The sequence below is a fragment of the Micromys minutus genome, assembly GCF_963924665.1.
Source record: "Micromys minutus genome assembly, chromosome: 16".
In the NCBI taxonomy this organism is placed as follows: Eukaryota; Metazoa; Chordata; class Mammalia; order Rodentia; family Muridae; genus Micromys; species Micromys minutus.
In genome coordinates, this window is record NC_137985.1 from 17,102,132 (window position 1) to 17,122,642 (window position 20,511).

Below are 20,511 nucleotides of genomic sequence, written 5' to 3' on the forward strand. Positions count from 1 at the left end.
GGAAGACCGAGTAAGCGCTGCGTGTCGGCAGCGACTGCAATCGCAGCGTCTAGACGCCGTGAGGTCAGAGGTAATGTCCTGGGATCCAACTGGACTTCCGGCCTCGACACGTGGCTGGGTGATCTTTTACCTTAGGCCTTATTGTATGTGTTCTGCTTATATGTATGTATGAGCACCAAATGGGTCCATATGGAGCCCAGAAAAGCTAAAGGGTAGTGTGGGGGACTGGGAACGAAACTGCGTTCTCTGCAAGAGCAACTGGGACAACCTCAGAGTCCTTTAATAGACAGGATCCCCTTATCTGGCCGTGAATTCTGAATGCCTCCTGCAAATAACTAAGGACTGTAAATTTTGAGATAGGGTCTATTTAGACTGAACTAGTCTACAAGCCCAACTTAAATTTTAGGGATTGTGTGTGTGAGCACATCTGTGACGTGTGGTTCAGAGGACAACCTGTTCTCTACTTCCACCATTTGGGCCAGAGGGATAAAACTCGGGTTGTTGGGATTAGTGTTAAGTGCTGTTGCCAGAATACTGAGCTATTTTGCTGGGCCCATGGTTTATATCAAGAACCAGCCAGCTCTGATTTTTTTTTAAAACCGTTTACTTACAAACTTTAATTCAGCAAAGGTTTGTGGGGGAGAGGGGAGGGGATACCTCCCACTGGAGTGGGTTGGGTCATCAGGTTTGGGGAGGGAGGCTGGTGGTGGCTCAGCTGGCCAGGGGCCAGGTCCCTAGGTCCCCTCAGCTGGGCAGAGAGGAGGCCTTTTCCAGTGATCCAGCCTGGGGATGGTGATGATCTGGGTTTGGAGGAACATGGTTGACGCCCAGGGCCAGGGTACAATGGTCACCTTTCACAGACAGCAGGGGACACTGTTGAAGCCAGCAGAAAAGACTGGTCTCTGCACCCAAGTTTTGGGCAAAAGGGGTGGTTTGCCAAGACCAAGGCTTTGGCCTTCTGTCCACAGGGCGAACCCCCTGGAGAAAGGGTGAGCCCTAGGCCAGAGCTCTTTGGTCCTGAGCTGAGCTTTTGGAGCTCTGCATCCGAGAGGCTCTGACCCAGCAGGACCTGTGGCCAACTTTAAGGCATCAGAAGGCAAGGATACTGGGGCAGGGGCTGGAGATCCTGGGGCTTAGGGTACTGGCCAGAGTAGGCAGGCAGGGGCATGAGACAGCTATACCTGCAGCAGATGATTGGGAAGAGAATAGGGTTAAGCTGTTGGAACCTGCATATGTGGAATAGAGAGGCCTGGGGAAAGCCAGACCCTAAAAGAATCAAGTTGGGGCCTTTCTGGAGGGATGGGGGGGGGGGTGGATGTGGTCATCATCCTGGTTATTAAAAAAAAAAAAAATTAGAAAAGGAAATCAAAGTTAATTGTCGAAGTTTAAAAACGGGGACTGTCTCTGATCCTCATAGGTCAGGGACACCTCCAAAGGCACTCAAAAGGCCAGAACACAGGAGTGACGAGGCAGGAGAGGAGGCCTGGAGAGCCGGGCACAGAAGGCCAGGAGCTGGGGAGGGAAAGAGAGCAGGCCAGGCCCCTCTCTCTTAAGGCTGCAGGGTTTGGCTCCAGGAGCAAGCCCACAGTTAATGGTGTGGCCCCCAGATACCCCACATTCCTTGAGCTCCAGCTGGTTGGTCAGCAAAGTCTTTTGCAGAGATTTCTCTATTACCCAAAGAAAGGACATTAAAAAAAATAATAAAAATAAAATCCCACAAAACACAAATACCAGAAAAAACCCAAAAGCAACTCGGTGCAGGCCCTTGGAGCATCTCTGGTGCTGACCCTTTAGAAAATCCTCTTCCGCTTCAGGTAGGAGTCCGCGTAGTGGCCGCCGAGGCCTTGGGAGTGCTGGCCCACGTAGCTGCCCTCTGGGCTGGGCTCAGGTGAGGGCAGCAGGTGGGAAAAACTGCGTTTCTGGCCACCCAGTGGGGTCTGGAGACAGACAGCAGGGGAGGCCAGGTCAGTGGCTTCACAGGGCTAGGGCTGCCCAGCCCTGTGCCTCCCTCCCCTCCTCCTGCCCGTACCTTCATCAGGTGACTGTGACCATTGGGCCCAGGGCCCAGGCCCAGGAGCCCTTCACTGGAGCCCATTGGGGAGGAACCAACAGCCTGGGGAGTCAAAGAGGTGGGGCAGGTAACCCTTGGGCCATCTAGCCTTGTACCTGCAACTCAGAACTATGAGTCCTGGTGGAAATCAACTGTTTCTCATCTGGGACTAAGACCACTCACACCTTAGGCTAATTTAAAATAAAGGGAAGCTGAACAGTGGGAACCAGAGGGGCCATCATCACTGTAGCATGAACAAGATTGAGCCCTGCCACCAGTGGAACTATGGCTGAGGCTACGGAGACATGCATAGACACCCAGAGCCAGGTGTCCCCATGGTCCTTAAGACCAGTCCCTGGTAGGGCAGACTCACCTTGTTCAGGTGGCTTTGCTTGAGGCCAGCCTGTAGGCCACTGGTGAAGTAGGAGTTGGGTGAGCCAGAATAAAAATGAGAGAGGGGTCCCCCACTGCCTCCACCACTTCGAGGCTCATTGAAACTGCTAGGTGGGGGAGACATCTGCAGAGAAAGGTTTAACTGAGTAAGGAAAATCATGATAGGAGCCTTCTCCACTGTGACTCTGCTTGTTCATGTTTGTCTTCTGGCGCCCACAGCCACAGTAACAAATTCAGGCTGGACCGAAAGAGGATAAACTTTGAGTGGCTCAGGAAGATAGCATACTGAGCCCAGTGACCTTCGCTTCAAAAGATGACTACTTGTATGTAGCCATGGGGTGAGCCACCCCACCCCCCGTGAGCTCCCAGGAAACCAATTACTCCCCCATTGAAGGGTGATTTAAAAAATCCTTGAGCCTAGAAGTTTGAACTGGACAACAAAGCAAGACTGCCTTGTTTGTGGAGCTCACTTACAAAGGGAAAGCACATCTTGTTACACAGCTAGTGCTGACTGCTACATCCACTTTATCCCATGGCCAATACCATATGCTGCACAACACACAGGGTATCTTGGCTCTTACCTTGTGTCGGCTGGGGCCATGAGCCCCTAAGGTTGGTTCCCGAGGGTGGGAGAAGAGCCGTCTAGGTCCCACATCCTAAATTAAAGGGGTAGAAACATGGGAGAAGGTTGGTGTTTGCTAACCTCATCCTGGGCCAGTTCTACACCAGTTAACACTAGGGAATTCAGGACCCTTACTTGGGCCTGCAAGGGCTTCAAGTAAGATGGCAGATGTGTGCTCTGTCCAAGAGACAGGTGTGCCTAGACCCAGGAATGTATACTGTGAAGTGACTATATTGTGCTCAATATGGGAAAAGATGGACAGACAGATAGGATGCTAAGCCCTTTCTCAAGGGAGAAGGCATGCCTTGGGACTCGGGCAAAGCACCTGCCCAGCTAGGATTTCCCTGGTTTCTGTCCCCAGCACCATATAAACTGGGCGTGATAGGGACATCCTGAGATATCAGCACTCAGGTGGCAGAGAGTGGATAAGACATTCAGAGTCATCTCTGCTACTCAGTGAGTTAGGTCAGCCTGGGCTGTATGAGTTCTTGTCTCAACTCCAAAACCAAATAAAAAGCCAGCATGGACTAAAGTCTGAAAGAGACAAAGATAGACAGGAGACTCAAGGAAAGAGATTAGCCACAAGTTCCTGACTGCCCCCTTGATACTAAAGAAAATATAGCCACCTTTAATCAAAGTCCCTGGACATAGGAGTGTTTCTGACTCCTGGGCCGCCCTGGATTTTGGAATACTCCATAGAGAAACGTGGGCAGAGAGGTTTCCTTAAGTCCAATGAGAATTTCACTGTAACACTTCATGACACTCTTGTGCTTATGTGCACCATGATGCCACAGGCCCAGTGTGCAGCTAAGGACAACTTAGGGAAGCAGGCCACTCTACCGTGGGACCAGGAAGATAACTTAGGTTTCCAGGTGTGAAGACAAGTCACCAGCTTCTGAAGGCCTCATGTAGCCAGGACCAGTTTTGAACTTCCTGTCTTCCTGCTTCCAGCTCCCAGTACTGGCACACCTAGCTGACAGTGTGAAGAGTGACTCACACAAAGGTCAGATGTGATATGTCCCACCTGTGGAGTTAAGTAGGATCTCCAAGACTTTAAATTCAAGCCTGGATGAAGCTCAGTGCTGGAACACCTGCCTTTTCAATGGATGAATGTGTGATTGTCTGTGTGTGAGACTGTATGTGTAGATGTGTGTACGTTTGAGAATGTGTATGTATAGAGGTCAGAGGATGATGCTCGGTCCTGTTCCTCAGGAGCTGTCCACCTATTTTCAATAGTTTTGGCCAGTGTATTCATGTGTGTACAGACTTGAACGGAAGACAAATATGACATCCAGGATCTTTCTCCACATTATTCATTGAAGCGCTCAGAGCTTGCCAGTTCTATCAGTCTAGCTCATCAGCTCCCTCCACTTCATACTCACTGGGATTATGGGTAAATTGCCACATCTGCCCAGCTTTTAACATTGGGCTATGAGGATGCAGATGCTGAACCATTGACTGTTCCAGTGCTATCCACCTTTTCTCGGGACAAAGTCTCATTATGCCGCTGTGGTTTGCCTGGAACTTGCTATGTAGACCAGGTTGGCCTCAAACTACATAGCCATCTTCCTGCCTTGCCATCAAACCCAGTTGAAACAGGATCCTAGACTAGAATGCCTTCCTGTCTCTGCCACTGTGGAACTGGGGTCACAAGCACTACAGCCCTCCTGCCTGTATAATATGTGGATTCTGAGAATGAGACTTAGGTCCTCATGCCTGTGACTAACTGATCTCAGATACATTTCACATTTTGGATGCTTCGACCTAGAAAGCTCACACTGCACGGTTTGCAGATGAACCTGCTCTTCAGGTGTAAAGGACCACCCTTAAGATAGGCAGAATACAGGGCAGCCCAATACTCACTGTGGGGTAATCAAAGCCATAGCTGTCAGGCAGCCCTGGCTCAGGGGGAAGGCGGTTGCTGGCGATGGGGCTGAGCATCCGGGACTTCATTTGGAAGGCTTTGCTGCCATTGTTGCTACCACTGCCTCCACCAGGAACTGCAGGGCTAGGCAAGGGAGGCTCAGCTGGGCGGCGGCCTCTTCCAGAGCCTCCCCAGCCCCGGGTCTCCTTGCCTGCCAGGTTACTGGATGGAAGCAGGCTGTGTAGATTCAGGTAGGGATTGAGGGGGATGCGGTAGTCCTTTGGGGGCTCCCCCAGCAGTGAGACCTGTAACAGGAGGGATGGTTTTGCTAGGGACCTGAGCAGAGGAGCCCTCAAAGGTAGGGGAGGCTAGAAGCAGGGTAGCATCTTACCCCAGGGGGCGTTGGCAGGGGCCCACTGTCCTTCGGGAGGCCTCTAAGACTGGAGCCTCGGAGCCCCACAGGGGCTGGGGGTGGAGTGAGCTGGGATGCTGGGGGACCCAGACCCATGGGCTCCCGGTCACCCCCAGAGGGGCCCAGCAATGGTGGTAGTAAGGGTTGTGGCTTCCCTCGGCGGGGCGGCAGTTCCGGGGCCAGGCCACCCCCTAAAGAGAGAAAGAAGTGTCAGCTAAGGGCCCAGACCTGAAGGGCCACTTAACAGGGACAAGAACTCTGTGCCCTAAGGGCAGTTCATGACTCAGGGTCTCTGAGCACCAGCATTCAAAGAAACTGCCAGCTGCCCACAAGGTGACCAAAGCAACAGACAGAGCAGCCCAGGCACAGTAGTCTACCTGCCCAAGACCACATGTCAGAATCCAATGGGGCAGGGAAGGGGACTATCTCTAGAGAGGGGGAGTGGCAGGGTCTGACTTTACCTGCAGACAACTCCCCTAGGAGAGAGTTGGAAGGTTGGGCCCCGGCCTGGAGGGTACCCAGAGGTGAGTCTCCCAGGATCCCAGGCTTCTAGAACAGAGCACAGTCAGCTGGGAGATGGGGACAATATGGCCTGGGAAGCAGACATGGGACACTCAAGAGTCCTGGCAGTCACAATGCCCATTGTCACCAACTCAAAACTTAATCACAGGCAGACACATTCAGGGAGCCCTCCAGCATGTGTGACCCCACCCCCACCCACCTATGTGGCCTATGGGCTCCGGCCCGCCAGGCCCTGTCCTATGCACTGGGGATATACAGGAAATACTGAGCATGTCAGCGCTGTCACTCCACAATTTCCACCACTGTCATTCATACCCAATGACAGTCCTTAGCATCCAGCTCCCTTGCTCATCACAGTTAACCAGAGTAACTACACCCCAGATGTGCAAGGTTGGGCTTTCTTAGTCATATTCACTTCAGGAATACATATGCATGCCCTGGCCACCAGGGCCAGGCATCTCTGCAGAGCAGAGGGAAACTTCTGACCTAAGAGATAGGCTAGAAAAGGAGCCCAGTGGGGCTGCCCCCAGTATGAGGCTGTTACCTTCTGGCTCTGGCTTTGTAGGGCTAGCTGCAGCAGTGCAGTGGACAGGGCAGGCCCGCTGAGCAGTGGCATGGCAGGGGGTGCACCCAGGAGGCCTGGAATGAAACATGGATGCTCTGTGATAACCCATTACCCAGCATGATAGATGGTCCTGAAGGGTCCAGGCAGGAAAGGGTGGGTCTTATCTGTTAGAAGCTCTGCTCCCTTTTGGGACTTCCATCCTCATGCCATTGCCACCAATATAGGAGGAATGGCCTCTGCATGATACCCAGGCCTATGTCTTACCCTGCTTGCCACTGGCGCCTCCATGAAGCAGGGGGTTGAGGAGCAGCTGGAGGGAGGCAGATGGGCCCAGGTTGTTCAACAGCTGCAGGATATTTGGCTCAGGCAGGAGTCCCTTGCCTCGATTGAGAGCCTGAAGAAGGGGTCAGAGAGTGACTCAGAGCAAGGGCCACAAAGGGGAGACACGGGAACTCAAAGGTGCCCCTACTCACCGTGGCCTGGGCAGCAATGAGTGCAGCCAGCATGCTGCGGCCAGGGGGACCTGGGGCACAGAAAGACACACGTAGGTGGCTGCCACCCAGGGCCAGGCCATCTGCCCGCTCTTGTGCTGCCTCTGCCATCTCTGCTGTCTCGTACTCCAGCACCGCGAAGCCCTTCAGCTGCCCGTCCTGGCCACAGGCCAGCTGTGAGAGAGCCACTCATGAGTACCAGGTATGTAACCACAGAAACCACACCCTGACGCCCAAACATTGATGAAGAATTGACTCCTTGTCACTCACGGTCCCCAGCCTTGTGCCCATTAACTGGTCACTAAATCTGTGCAGTGACTATAGGAGGTCCTAGGTCAGTTTGTACAAGGCCACAAGGTTAGCCAGAGGGATGAGAAAGGACATGTCTCACCCGTAACTAATATATTGTTATATGTGCCAACACACAGGGAACACACCCTGACAGGACTACCAGGAACACCAGGAGTAAGAGATGGCTGCAGAGTCTGCCCTGAATACATGTCTTGGGCCACAGATACTGTGGCAAGGGGCTGACTTGGGAGGATGCACCCAGTCCTGCTGAGTAGCCAGGACCCACAGATTGTCTATTCAAGGCTGCTATTACTATGTGAATGTGGAAGTGGTGCCAGTGTGGAGACACTAAAGTCTCAGCCTCCTCCATAGCAGCCCAGTGGTTTGTTGAGCCCATACCCCTCATCCAGAAGTTTAGACCAGCCATGTTCCAGGAATGAAACTGAATGGAAGCTAGATTAGTCCAATGTTACCCATACTAGTTAAATTTTTTTATTAAGACAGGATCTCACTGTGTTGCTCTGGCCAACCTAGAACTCATAGACCAGCATGGCCTTGAACTCTAAGAAATTTGTCAGCCTCTACCTTCTGGGTGCTGGATTAAAGGCACATGCCAACATACCCAGGCCTCAAAGAAAACAAAAAAATGGTATATTTGAGAGAGAGGATGTGTTCTCTGTTCAGTTTCCATTTCTTTGAGGCAGGCTCTTTCCCTAAACCTGGGGTTCACATTTTTCTGGACTAGGCTGGAAATCAGTGAGGGATCTTCCCGCCCCCACCTGCAGGGCTGGGTTTATATAATTATACATATAAATCTATTGAAAGACATTGTCGCTAAAGAAGGAAGGTAGAAAAGAAGGGAGGGAGGGAGGAAGAAAGGAAAGAAGGGAGGGAGAAAGGGAGGAAGAAAGGTTAGATATGTTGGCATACCCCTGTAACCACAGCACTCAGGAGGCAAAGGTAAGAGGGTCAGGAGTTCAAAGCTAGCCTGGACTACATAGCACATCTTAGCTACATCAAGGTAATTTGTCTCCAAAGAAGTAAGATATTAGCTCTTGCCCTGTGAAAAAGAATATGGCCTCAGTGAAATGTTCAGTAACTTAGCAGGTAAGTGCCAGTCCTGCTCTGCCAGAGGACTGAGTTTTGTTCCCAGCACCTAAGGAGAACCTGGGCATAGAATCATAAACATCTGGCATGTCCCCTGAGCTACACTCTAGGCCCAGGAAGACCGTGGCTAAGTATGTTTCTATAGCAACTCCCCTGCATAAGAACCTAGGCAAGTAGAGCCCTCAGACCAGTTTTCTTACTTTTTAAAGACATGGATCACTATGTAGCACAAACTGAGCTAGAACTCAGAACTTTTTGCCTCTACTTGTGCTGTGCTGGGATTTAAAGGCACCCATCTCAGTCAGGCACAATGGCACACATGAAGTAGGTGTGGTCAAATGCTGCTTGTGTTATAATGTTAATTTTGGTCCCCAAAACTGCTTACACAAGTGACTACACTGAGGGACTCTGACTCCAGTTTGTTAAAACAGAGGCAGGACTTTTAGGATTCCCAGACTTATTGAGGTGGGAAGAAAGGAAGAGGCAGAATAGCAATACATGAGAGGTGCGTAGAAGGACCAGCTATATAAGAATTTGGGTAAGTGGCCCTAATGGCCACTTCCCCAACTGGGTCTGGGGTAGCAGAAATAAAATATAGATTTTAAAGGATCCTAACTCTGGGAGTACCAGAAGGGAGTGTTTGCTAGCCATAGGAAAGATTAGAAGATTGCAGCCTTTGAGCTAGTCAAGGTATATCAAAATTAACTGCACGTGTGTGTGTGTGTGTGTGTATGTGTGTATGCATGCATCTTTCATTGAGAATCCAGAGAGCTCTGGTGGGTGGCTAAAAGAGCAACCCTCGGGGAGCAAAGGCAGTTTAACTAGTTCACCACTACAGATGGCGCCCAACGTGGGACAAGAGCTCACTATTAAAAATTATTTAAAGATTCTTGTATAAAATACACACAAATGATAGAAGTCTAGGAGGAGGGGGAATTGGTTTCTCAGCGAGCCAAGTCATGTGGCTCCCACACAAGCTGCGAAACCACCCTGGGCCCTTCTAAGAGGATTCTAGTCACCTTAGCTCAGAGATGCTGAGAGCCCCTACTATACAAAGACAGGTTGGCTGCTTCAAGGAAGAGAGTTACAGAGTCAGGTGGTAGATGCAGCCTACCTCCTATAAGCAAGTAATCACAGGATAGGGATAAATAAAATTTGATGTAATTGTTTTTAAGGATAGAAAGAATTATAATGGTAATTGTATAAATGTTCTTAAATATACTTAAAACAAAGCAATCCAAGTCTTTGATCTCAAATGTAGAAAATAAAGATAAGAAGAGAGAATTTAGGGAGAATTAAGAAAAAAATAAACTTTAAAAAAAATGTAAGAGTCTTGCCAGAGCAAATATTCAGGATCTTTGCACATGGTCTACATAGGATTTCTGAGATTGCTTGGCCTGGTGTGACAAATTCAGAGCTGAGAAATAGGCAGTAAGCAGAAGGCAATCTATTTAAATCTAAATACATAGATTAAATACTTTTAGGCTTTTGATCTTAAATTATAGCTTATAAACAGGAGATAGGCAGTCTAACCTATCTCAGATGGTAGAAGCTTAGGCCTTGATAATTATATAAAAAGAAAGAGGACATAAATACCCACAGAGATATTAATCTCCACAGAAGGGAACATTTACATATGCATAGATGTATAAAGAATTGAGGCTTCTGGTCAATAAGCAGGGGGTAGGGAGCCTATCTCAGACAGTAGTGCCACACTCACACACACACACACACACACAGCTTTTAATTCCAGCACCAAGGAAGCAGAGTCACGTGAGTTTAGGGTCAGCCTGGTGTGTGTTCCTGGACAGTCAGGATTATAAAGATAGATCCTGTCTTTAAACCAAAAATTGACCAAAAATACAATAAGAAAAAAAGATGTGTATATACCCTGTGCTTTATTACTTGGGAAAAAATGAAATTGCATTTTATTTATGTGAATTCATATGTCATGGGCAACTTGAGAGAGTTGATTTTTTTCCTTCTACCATGTAGGGCCCAGGAATCAAACTTGTCATTAGGCTTGACCTTATCAACTGACCCAGGGCCTTGCACATGCTAGGCCAGTGTTCCATAGCTTAGGCATACTCCTAACCCCTCATCGGCAGATTTTATGAAGGCATTTTATCATGAACCACATACTGTGACTCATAAACCCACAGAGACAGATGCAAAAGGGTCACAATGTGATTGGGACAATACAAACTCTGAACTGAGATTGGAGATCTCAAACTTTAATCTGTTTGACTTTCAAGCTCAGAGAGCACCAGAACACAACTGTGTTCTGTAAAGGTGGACTCAAGAATACTCAGTATGTATGAGGGGACGGGTTACAGTTCTGTGGTAAAGCACCTGCTAGGCAAGGCCTTTTCTATTCCCAGCAAAAGAAATAAATACATGGAAACTTAAGAATGAAGGAGTAAGCTTTTTATAATAGTCATTCATAAGGCAACAAGACAGCTCAGTAGGAAAAGACACCTACTGTTATGCCTCATAAACTCAACTTGATCCCCAGTACCCACATGGTTATAGGAGAAATAACTCCTGAAAACTGTCCTCTGAACACTACACAGGTACCATTGTGTGCACACTTGTATGTATGCCATATACAGAGAAGAATACAAATAATTGTACAAAAGTTACTTTTTAAAGACACTATGTAGACTAAGTACTGTGGTGTGTCTTTAATCCCAGCACTAAAGAGGTAAAAGCAGGCAGATTTCTGAGTTCCAGACTAGCCATAATTACAGGAGTCCCTGTCGAGAAAAGAGGTAGAGGACAGAGAGTGAGGCGCAGGCAAAGGGACTTGCCCACAACATTAAGGAGGGCTGAAAGCCATCCAAGCTTTCTGCCATCATGACTCTGCCTTCTTCCATTCCTTGCTTGGCCACAGATGCTCAAGACACTGTGAAGGTGGCTGGGGTTGGAGCTGGGGCTAAATAGGTAGATCCATATTGCCTAGAATGCAAGAAGCCCTAGGGAGTTCCAACCCCTACACCACATAAACTTAGCATGGTGAAGCAGGACCCAGTACTTGAGCAGTAAAGCCCATAGGATCTAGACTTCAAACTCATCCTCAGCTACATACCAAGTTCAGGATCAGTATAAGCTATCTCAAAAAACAAAATAACAAACACGAGCCAGGCAGAGTGCCACCTGCCAGTAACCCTGACAATCATGAGGCTTGGGCAAGAGGATGGTGTTTCTAGGCTAGCCTGGGCTACATGGTGTAAGTAATGAGTATGTGAGTGATAAGAGTGTAAGCAGGACTTCCACCCTACCTACAACAGATGAGTCAAAGAGGATTTTTACTCTGGACTTTGGAACACATCTAGGTTCTTAACTACCACATTCTAGAGCCTCTCCCAAGAGCTCCACTCAAAACTATATGACAGCTACTTCACCAAAGGACCCAAGACCTACCTGACAGAAGGTGGGGGTATAGACGGCTGACAGGGCCCGGCGCAGGGCATCCACATCACTGAACCCAGGTGGCAGGTGGTCCACACAGAGGCACCGAGAGTGCAACAATTCAGGTGTCAGCTGCCCAGCATCTGTCCAGTGCACGTACAGTGTACGTGGGCCCAGTGGCTTGCCTAGTAAGTCAGACTTGGCCCTGGCAGCCGAGTCTTTCTTCATGTATTCTGCGAAGCCATAGCCTTTAGAGTGGCCAGTGCGCTCACTGTACACTAGAAAGCAGCGCTCCAGGCTGCCGAAGGGCCTCACCAGCTCTTCAAATTGCGCCTGTGTCAGACTAGGTGGCAGGTTGGCCACACACAGCAGAGCATCAGTAGGCTGCAGCTGAACAGACAGCTCCCGCTCTCGAAGGCGGCTCTGGTGGAAGGTGTTGATGGCAGCTTCAGCCTGCTCCCCATTCAGCAGGGTCACAAAAGCTGCAGGGTACAAAAGAACCTGGGGTCAGGGTGACCTTCTGTCTCTACCCTGGGCCCTCTAAACCAGGTGTGAGAGCAGAACATCAAGGACTACTAGTAAGCAGTCAAGTCAGCTGGAGCCTTGGATTTCCTCCAATCCCCCTGACATCTATCCACACCACATATGTGCCTGCTGCCTGTGGAGACCAGATGGTGGTTTTAGATCCCTTGGAACTGGAGTTATAGATGGTTTTGAATCATGGTGTGGGTGCTGGACATCAAACCTGGGTCCTCAGAAGATCAGCCAGTGCTTTCAATCACTGAACTCCACTCCAACCCCAAACTCTTATTTTTTTAAATATTTATTCCTGCCTGAGCTCTGTCAACTTACCTGACTGCCATACCCAATATAAGCCAGTTCCTGTCTTAGATCCTGGCTCTGTACCCCACAGTACCCCTACTGCTTTTGATCCCATAACACCATTTTTCCTTCTTCCCTTATTGAAGGTCTCCTGTACCTCAGACTATCCTCAAATGCATCACGTAGCCAAGGATAGCCTGATCTTCTGATGCTCTACCTCTAACATCAGGGTACAACTTTCAAAACAGCTTTAGTAACTGAGTTACCTCACTTGCTCCAAGGATTTTTGCCTGCTTGCTTTCTATCTTTCTCCTCCTCCTTTTGGCTTTGTTTGTTTGGTTTTCCTTTGAGACAGAGTTTTTTATGGAGTCCTGGCTAACCTGGACTAGACTTATAGACCAGACTGGCCTTGAATTCAGAGATCCAGCTATCTCTGCCTCCCAAGTGCTGAGATTAAAATTGTGTGCCACCATGCCCTGCCATGTTATTTTCTAAAAGGGACTTGGATTTTGGTAAGCTCCAAGTCCTGTAGAAGGATGACTGCACTGAGTGCTCAGTTGCAACTATCTGCCTTGTTGATACCTATGACTCTTTTTCTTGCATGTGTATGGGTATATTAAACAGTTGTATGTGTATGTTTACATGTGAGTGTGCATATAGGTACAGGTAGAGGTAGTCTCTTATTTAATGCCAGGGTTTGCTAACTTGGCTAATATCTAATCAGCTTGTTGAGGAGACTGTCTCCACCTCCCACACACTTCTATTACAAGTGGGTCATCAGGCCCACCCAGTATTCATGTAGCTGCTGGGGTTCCAACTACAGTCTTCACGCTTGCTGGCAAGTACCGAGCCTTCTCCCAGCCTTCAGCCATCTGTGTCAGGCACTCCTGTCTTCATCCAAGATTGTTGCTCCTATACAACTGCACAGAGTAAGCACAGCCACAATTCCAACCTGTGGTCCTCATGCCTCCAATGGCTAGGATCTTCATCACTGTCTAGCCTGTCAGGTAGGTCTTAAAAGGGACAATTCCTCTCCACATTAAACTGTCACATGGTTTCAGATGGTCTAAACACCTGGTACAATACTGGAAAGCATAGATAGTTATTGATGGCCTCACACAGGAGGCCAACGCTGCCAAGGTTTACCCCAAGGGCAGTGGGCTGACCATTCCATACAGGGGCAAATGTGCCAGTGTCAACCTATAATGACAGAACAGGGTGCCCAGCGGGCCTAGGTTAGAAAGGGACACGTAAGAACAAAGGGACAGCTGAGCATATGACACATGTCTTATAAGCCTAGCACTTTGGAAGTGGAGGCAGGAGGGTGTCTAGATGTTCAAGGTCATTCTCGCTTATACAATAAATTTAACTCTAGTCTGGGTTATATGAGACCTGATTTAAATAAAACCTAAAGTCCAAAACTAAAAATGGGGCTGAAGAGATGGCTCAAAACCTAAGAGTACTTGCTGCTTTTGCAAGGACAGGGTTTGGTTTCCAGCATCCACATGGCAGCTTACAACCGCCTTCAACTCTGGTTCCATGAATCTAGTGCCCTCCGTACACCTCCATGGGCACCAGACATGCAAAGGGTGCTCAGGCAAAACCCCCATACACATTAAATAAAGATAACTAAAACTTGAAAAGGGAGTGGTGCAAGCCAAAGGGTTGCTACAAGCTTTCGGAGAGCTGGGCTCCATCATGGCTCCAGCTCAATCTGGGCCACAGCCTAAGTCCATGTGTCAAAGAAAGGGAAAGAGAAGGCTAAAAAAAGAGTCTGCCCCATACCTAATAACCTGAGTTCCAGCCCAGACGCACACAAGCACAGGCATAGTCTCACATGCACCTGTCATCACAGCCCTCGTAGTCTAAGATGAGAGAACTGCCCAGAATGTACAGCAAGACGGAAAGAGATCCTGCTTCAGCCAGGGGGAAACTGACTTTAGAACGTTGTCCTCTAATTTCCACACTTGTTGCCTATGCTTACACTCACACACACAAAATAGATAAATAAACTGACAAGGCTGGTGCACACCTTTAATCCTAACATTCTGAAGCAAAGGCAGGAAAGTGGATCTCTAGCAATTCAAGGTCAATCTGAGCTTCATGTGAGCCCGTCTCAAAAAAAAAATCAGGAAATGGACAGACAGGAAAAGAATCTGTTTCCTCTGAAACAACACAGAACCCACAATTCAGAACAGATGCTGAGCCAGGTCCTGCCATCACTGGGGACTGTCATAATTGCCCTGTCCACCCACAGCCCACAAACCTGTCCCTTTGTATTTGTCCACAAAACAGTACTTGAGTTCGTAGTCGCTCAGGAGGTCATGTACTTCCTGCAGAGACACAATCAGAAGCCAGAGTCACTGGGCAAGCCTGCCTACAGGTGGACCCTACAAGTAGACAAACGTATAGCTCCATTTTTCTGTAACAGCTGTCTTCTACCTTTCTACAACTTATCTTGTGACAAGACTGTAGATTACATGCTAGGAACACCAACAACTCAAACTGCATGCTTTCAAGAAGGTTGCCTGACTTGTCTGATTTCCCCCATGCAAGGTTGAAACGTTCACAGCTAATTACTAAGCTATTTTCTCCAGAAGGAAACAAACTGAGGCTGTAAGAAGTGAACCACACAAACTGTCACAACAAGGGGGGGGGGGCATGCCACCCAGGCGTACCTGACCAGGGACTCCACTCACTTAATTGATCCTACACTGTGTGGTTGCACAAGCCACCCAAACTCCCTCGTGTTGACAAGGCTGTTGTTTTGAATTCTGGCTTCCAGGGCAACTTGCCTGGTTTCCTTGCCTGTGTGTGAACCCAAGGAGATTGGGTGGGCAATTCCAGATATGCAGGAGATCATACACACAGGTCTGTTCCCTTATGCTCCCCAACACCTCTGGAGCTTCACTAGCCATGTGCCTACAGAGGAGTGGGCATTAGAGTGAGCCAGTGAGCAGAGATTCTTAGCAGTAATCAGAAAGGGCCTATCTTGGGTCCAAAGAGCATTGCACACCCTGCTCTATGTAGGTTCCCAATAGAAGGGCACTCCCGGGAAACAAGATTAGCCATAGGGAAGTGCCACAAAATACACATCTGAAACCCCCCCTCCGAATGTTAAGATCAACGTCGAAGGAGAGTTCATTTTCCCAAATCAGTTCTAATAAGCATTTGAGGCATGCAGCTCCAACTTCCGGGTCTACTTCTAAAAGGTGTGGATGTATGCTTGATAAGAAAGGCCATGCATGCTCTTAATTCGAGAACTTCCACATTTGAGTCCCTGTCACTCTAAAACAGAGGACGGAAAGCACCCTCTGAATATGCATGGGTCAGTTAGAATCTATTTCAATCAATCCATTCACAGTCCCCCGCACATCTTTCAACGGGGCCACAGCTACCAGCCCCTTCCAACTACCTGCACCCTTCAACCACTTGGCCTCTCCCTAGTCCTATGGTCGCCCCTAGCAACGTCGTCCCGCACTTCAAAGTGGGACTTTTTTCTCTTCCTGACCATGCCCTTAACATTTCGTTCTTAATGTCTCATGACCCTGGGAGAGGATACGACACTGGGAAGAGCCCCCACGCACAGCAGCGTTGGTACCGCCCGGTGTACCACCCCCCCGCGCGCACGCGCACCGTGGTATTTCCCGCCACGCTCTCACCCCCACCCCCCCATACCTGGTTGGTCACGTCCCCCGGGAGGCCTCGGATCAGTATCTTGCGGCGGTTACGGAACTGTCGCTCAGTGTGTTCCAGGCGTTTCCGGATCTCTTCCGGATCGAGCGGTGGCAACTCTTGTTCGGGCGCCCGGCGATCGACGGTCTCGGGAGTTTCCGCTTCGGCCTCCGCCTCCGGGCTGAGCGGCGGCCGGTGAGTAACGGACACGTCGGCCGCCATCTTGGGAAACCCGGCGCCTTCTGGGACCAGCAAGCTCAGGGCGGAGCGACATAGAGCGGCAAGGAGAGCGCGCGTAGTGATTGGTTGGCGGAAGCCCCGCCCCTCTACCGGCCCCCTTTAGCCTATTGGCCGGAACCAGCGCCGCGAGCGTTGCCCCCTTCCCTTGACTCTGGGCCATTGAGTAAAAGGGCGGAGCTGCAGCCAGGAACAGTCTTGCTAGGTAGGAATGAAAATAGGTATTCTATCCCTAACACTGCCTAAAGAGCTCTTCAGGCGCTCACACTTGTAATCTAAACCCTTGAGAGGTGAAGGCCGTCCTTATGACGTCATCTTCAACTACAAGTACATAGGGATCAAGTTCATAGGGATCCTGTCGCAAAAGGGAAAAATAAAACGAATGACAAAAATTAGGTGTGCTGGTGTACACATGCAATTCCAGCACTTGAGAAATAGTAACTGCCGGATCAGAAGTTCAAAGTCATACCCTACTTCACAACTTAACTTTGAGATAAACCTGATTCAAAGAGGAAAAACAAAAAAACCGAACAGCCAAACCAAAAACACCTGGCGTTATTTCCAGCACTCTGAAGGCCGAGGCAGCTGGTCTACATAGTAAGACACGGCTTCAAAACTATTTGCATACTTTTATGCATAAATGCTTAAAATCTGTACATTTATCTTTGTTTTTTAAAATAAAGTTATAAATAAATAAATAAAAACAAAAACCGTGTTTCATTCCCAGAAGACTTGGTAGGGAGGGGTACTAGAGATAGACAGCCTAGGAAGCAGAAGGTTAAACAGGAGCTGGAGGAGGAATTGGCAAAAGACACAATCAGGAAAGATGAGCAGTTTATAGTGACAGATATGGACCTCTCTAGAGTCAAAAAGCTACTTTTAGGAATATATGGGCAAGTGCTGGCCAATTCTTATACACACACATACATATATATGTTTGTTTGTTTTCCAAGACAGGGTTTCTCTGTGGCTGTCCTGGAACTTACTCTGTAAACTAGGCTGGCCTTGAATTCACGGACATCCACCTGCCTCTGCCTCCTGGGTGCTGAGATTAAAGGCATGTAGCACTACTGCCCAGCAGTAAAATTAATTATTAGGATATTAATTATTATAGCGTGCTTTCTCAAACATTTTCTGAATTCACTTAATAGACTTTTTGTTTTGCAGTTAGAAAGACAAATCACAGGGCATGGAATTTGAAGTCTTTTTCTTGGGTGTTTCTCTGTGTAACCACCCTTGATATCTTGGAACTCACTTTTTTTTTTGTAAACCAGGCTGACCTCACACTCACAGAAATCCACCTGCCTCTGCCTCCAGAGGGCTGGTAATGTTATCACACCCAGTGGAATTCGCAGGTTTTATTGATCTGGAACCTGATACAGCCTAATCCCCTCCTCAATCTAGACCTTGATCTTCCCCTATCTCACGACATCTCTCCCTAGGTTGTATCTTTGGACTACAATGGCCAGAGAGATTCAGTGGTAGCTGCCACTCTGGTTTTGCATCCTGAGGATGTACACTGAGTCACGGCAGTGGGCATTGTCCCTAAGGTCACGAAAAGCCCTATGATGATGGTGGCCATTCTGGCCTTGATCAGCACAGAGAGACCCAAGTGCATAAGTGTGCCCTGGGCTCCTGTTGAACTTGCCCCTGTAGACCTTACAGGTTCTTCTCTTACCTTGAATGCCAGTCACTGTGTGCAAGGTGTTCTTGTGCCTTGCCTTGGGCCAGGTTCCTGGCAGTGAGAGGTGCCACTGTGGTTTAAGTTGACAGGTAATGAGGTTCCTCATGCCTGGTGCCCTCATGCTGGAGCTTCAGAGCTCATTGCCCTGGGTCTGTCACTGCAAGTTGTACTGTAAAACCCTCAAGGTACAAGTGGCCAGGCCCTGCCCCTTGGCTACTCAAATGGTGGGGCCTGGTATTTAAATGGCCAGACCCCTTCCTCAGACAACCAAGCCCTGGCCTGAAAAAAAAAAAAAGTCCAAGGTTAGGCTATAGAATCCCACCAACTTCTGAGCTTCCTGGAAAGCCCCCTTTCCCAGGAAACCCTATATAAAACGTGTCTCCTGCTCAGCTCTTTGCTGCTTCTCTCCTGAGCAGAGACAGCCACCCTCTCTCAGGAGGGGTTTGTTGTATGGTGTGACTGTGCTGTCCGTGGTTTCTGACTGCCAAAATGCCTTCCCCTCAGAGCTGTGACACTTAGAGAGGTTCTTGCTTTGCCACACAGAGTACTGGAGACATTTGACATGATCAGTTTTGGAGCAATATACAAAACCACCAGGTGATCAGACGCTCAGAAACTCCCCAGAAGGATATTGAGGCAAGAGAAAAGTCAAGACTTTCCAACCAGGACAGAGGGCTGAGATCTTAAAAGGTCTGACTGACCAACTCAACAGAACATGAGGGTAGAGAGTGCTGCTCTTGTGTGAAGTCAGCCATCCACCTCCAAGTGGCATTGTCCCTCTTGGTGTTCTGGAACCGAGGCTGGGCCAGCTTCCAAGAGAAGGGGCAAAATCACTGTCCAGCACGACCAAGACTTGGAGCTCACATGTGCAAGCGACACGGACCATGGACAGCTCTGTAGTGTTGGTCTTGCTCAGTCTTAGCATAGGCCCTGGGAAAACTAAAGGAGAACACTTAGGAACTACTGACCCCATGACCTTCCCATGGCTCAAGCCACACCTTCTTTATGGCCTGGCCCACCTATCCTTGGTGCAGCCTAGTCTGTACCCTTGTAAACTCCCCTGTGGCTTCTGAAGCTCTGTATTTGTGCATCTGAGGCTCAGGTTATAGACCATCTGCTTGACATCTTCCTGGTTCTGTCTGGCAGTGGCTTTGGACTGAGCATGTCCCTGTGGCTTTAGACTATAGTGTTGAGCATCTTGTCCCCAGAGTCATTTGGAGCTGTTTCAGAAGCCAGGAACAGACCACCCAGGAAACAGTCTTATAGGCCTCCATGTCTCTACCTCCAAGATGGTGGGGAGCTAAGGAGATGTGGAGGCATCACTGGCAGGACTAAAAATAAGAATTCACAGAAGCAGGGAGCATCCTGCACATCCATGTCACACCTGCAGGGCCCTGACAAGGAACTTCACAAGTCGTCCCCCATTCCATTGTCATATTCATTCTGCACTTGCCCTTGAGGTCTTGTACTGTCCTGGCTCAGCTCAAACCCACCGTCTAATAAGCAAGCCCCTTCTTTGACCAAAGTCTCCAAGATGTCTGGGTGCTGAGGTATTTTGGTACATCCCACCTGTGTGGCTGGAGGTTCAGTTGTACATGGCAAGAGAAATTGGTCCCATGATTGCTTCTCTTCACAAACACTGAAAAGTTCCTGGAGTCATCTTTTATGAGCTGTCAGGTCCAACTCTTCCTCTCCAGGGGGTAGGACCATGGTGAGGTGGTTCCAAGGCTCACACCCCACAACCTGGTAATGCAGTATAAAGTTCCTGCCCATGGGCTGCCAGGGGAATGGAGTGGGGCAGCTCAATACCCTCCAGGAACCCTGCAGAAAGGGCAAACACAAAGTCTAGAGTCCCCTACCACAAGAAATGGGAGGAGACAGGATGTAGCAGCTGCAGAACTATGAATTGGGTCCCCCCCCAGAAACTGCCAACATCTTGGTGTTTAATAATTAACAGAACTGACCAAGATGTGAAGATACCAGGTTTGAGGGATGGGGGTAGGGGTGCTCTGGGCTGTGCAGGCTGTGATAAAATGCACATCTTATACACCTGTCCACACATAGGAGTGAGTTGCAGAAAGCCACTTGGTTTTCTCTTGGCTTGGGAAAACCATGTCTGGATTCAGTGTGAAGTAACAGCGGCTTTTAACTCTTCTGGGCAGTAGGAATCTTGTTCTCAGCAGCCAGGTCTTCTACTCCAGCCTGGGTCATGAGGTCAGCGATATTTTTCCAGATCGTCAATTTGTCTGCTCATGTCATCTGTCCTTCCGGTGATCTGATCCGACATGATCTGAAACTTGTCTTGCATCTACTGTAAGAGCGTCTCCACCACCAAGGTGATGTTCTGTACGGTCTTGGGATCCAT

At 48.9% G+C, this 20,511-nt stretch overlaps 1 protein-coding gene and 1 pseudogene across 2 annotated transcripts; both read right to left on the minus strand.

Annotated features, from left to right (window-relative positions):
* Positions 1–628: 628 nt before the first annotated feature.
* On the minus strand, positions 629–16,451 carry RAVER1 (ribonucleoprotein, PTB binding 1). The gene is made up of 13 exons (XM_080930255.1): positions 16,229–16,451; positions 14,817–14,883; positions 11,741–12,210; positions 6,902–7,093; positions 6,693–6,822; positions 6,408–6,502; positions 5,803–5,890; positions 5,321–5,532; positions 4,929–5,234; positions 3,025–3,099; positions 2,424–2,567; positions 2,030–2,113; positions 629–1,937 (listed from the first exon to the last, which is right to left on the minus strand). The coding sequence occupies exons 1-13, from the start codon at positions 16,445–16,447 to the stop codon at positions 1,791–1,793; spliced, it is 2,229 nt and encodes a 742-aa protein (XP_080786381.1). The 5' UTR covers positions 16,448–16,451; the 3' UTR covers positions 629–1,790.
* Positions 16,452–20,291: 3,840 nt separating this feature from the next.
* Positions 20,292–20,511, minus strand: LOC308430907 (heat shock factor-binding protein 1-like; annotated as a pseudogene). The gene has a single exon. The product of its transcript is annotated as a heat shock factor-binding protein 1-like (transcript).

Excerpts from the sequence above, each read along its gene's own strand:
- RAVER1 (XM_080930255.1), bottom strand. The coding sequence starts at position 16,447 with ATGGCGGCCGACGTGTCCGTTACTCACCGGCCGCCGCTCAGCCCGGAG. Across the intron at positions 6,503-6,692 it reads AGGCGCCAGTGGCAAGCAGG|GCCTCCTGGGTGCACCCCCT; the intron begins GTAAGACATAGG and ends GTTTCATTCCAG. Across the intron at positions 3,100-4,928 it reads ATGGCTTTGATTACCCCACA|GATGTGGGACCTAGACGGCT; the intron begins GTGAGTATTGGG and ends CCTTTAATTTAG.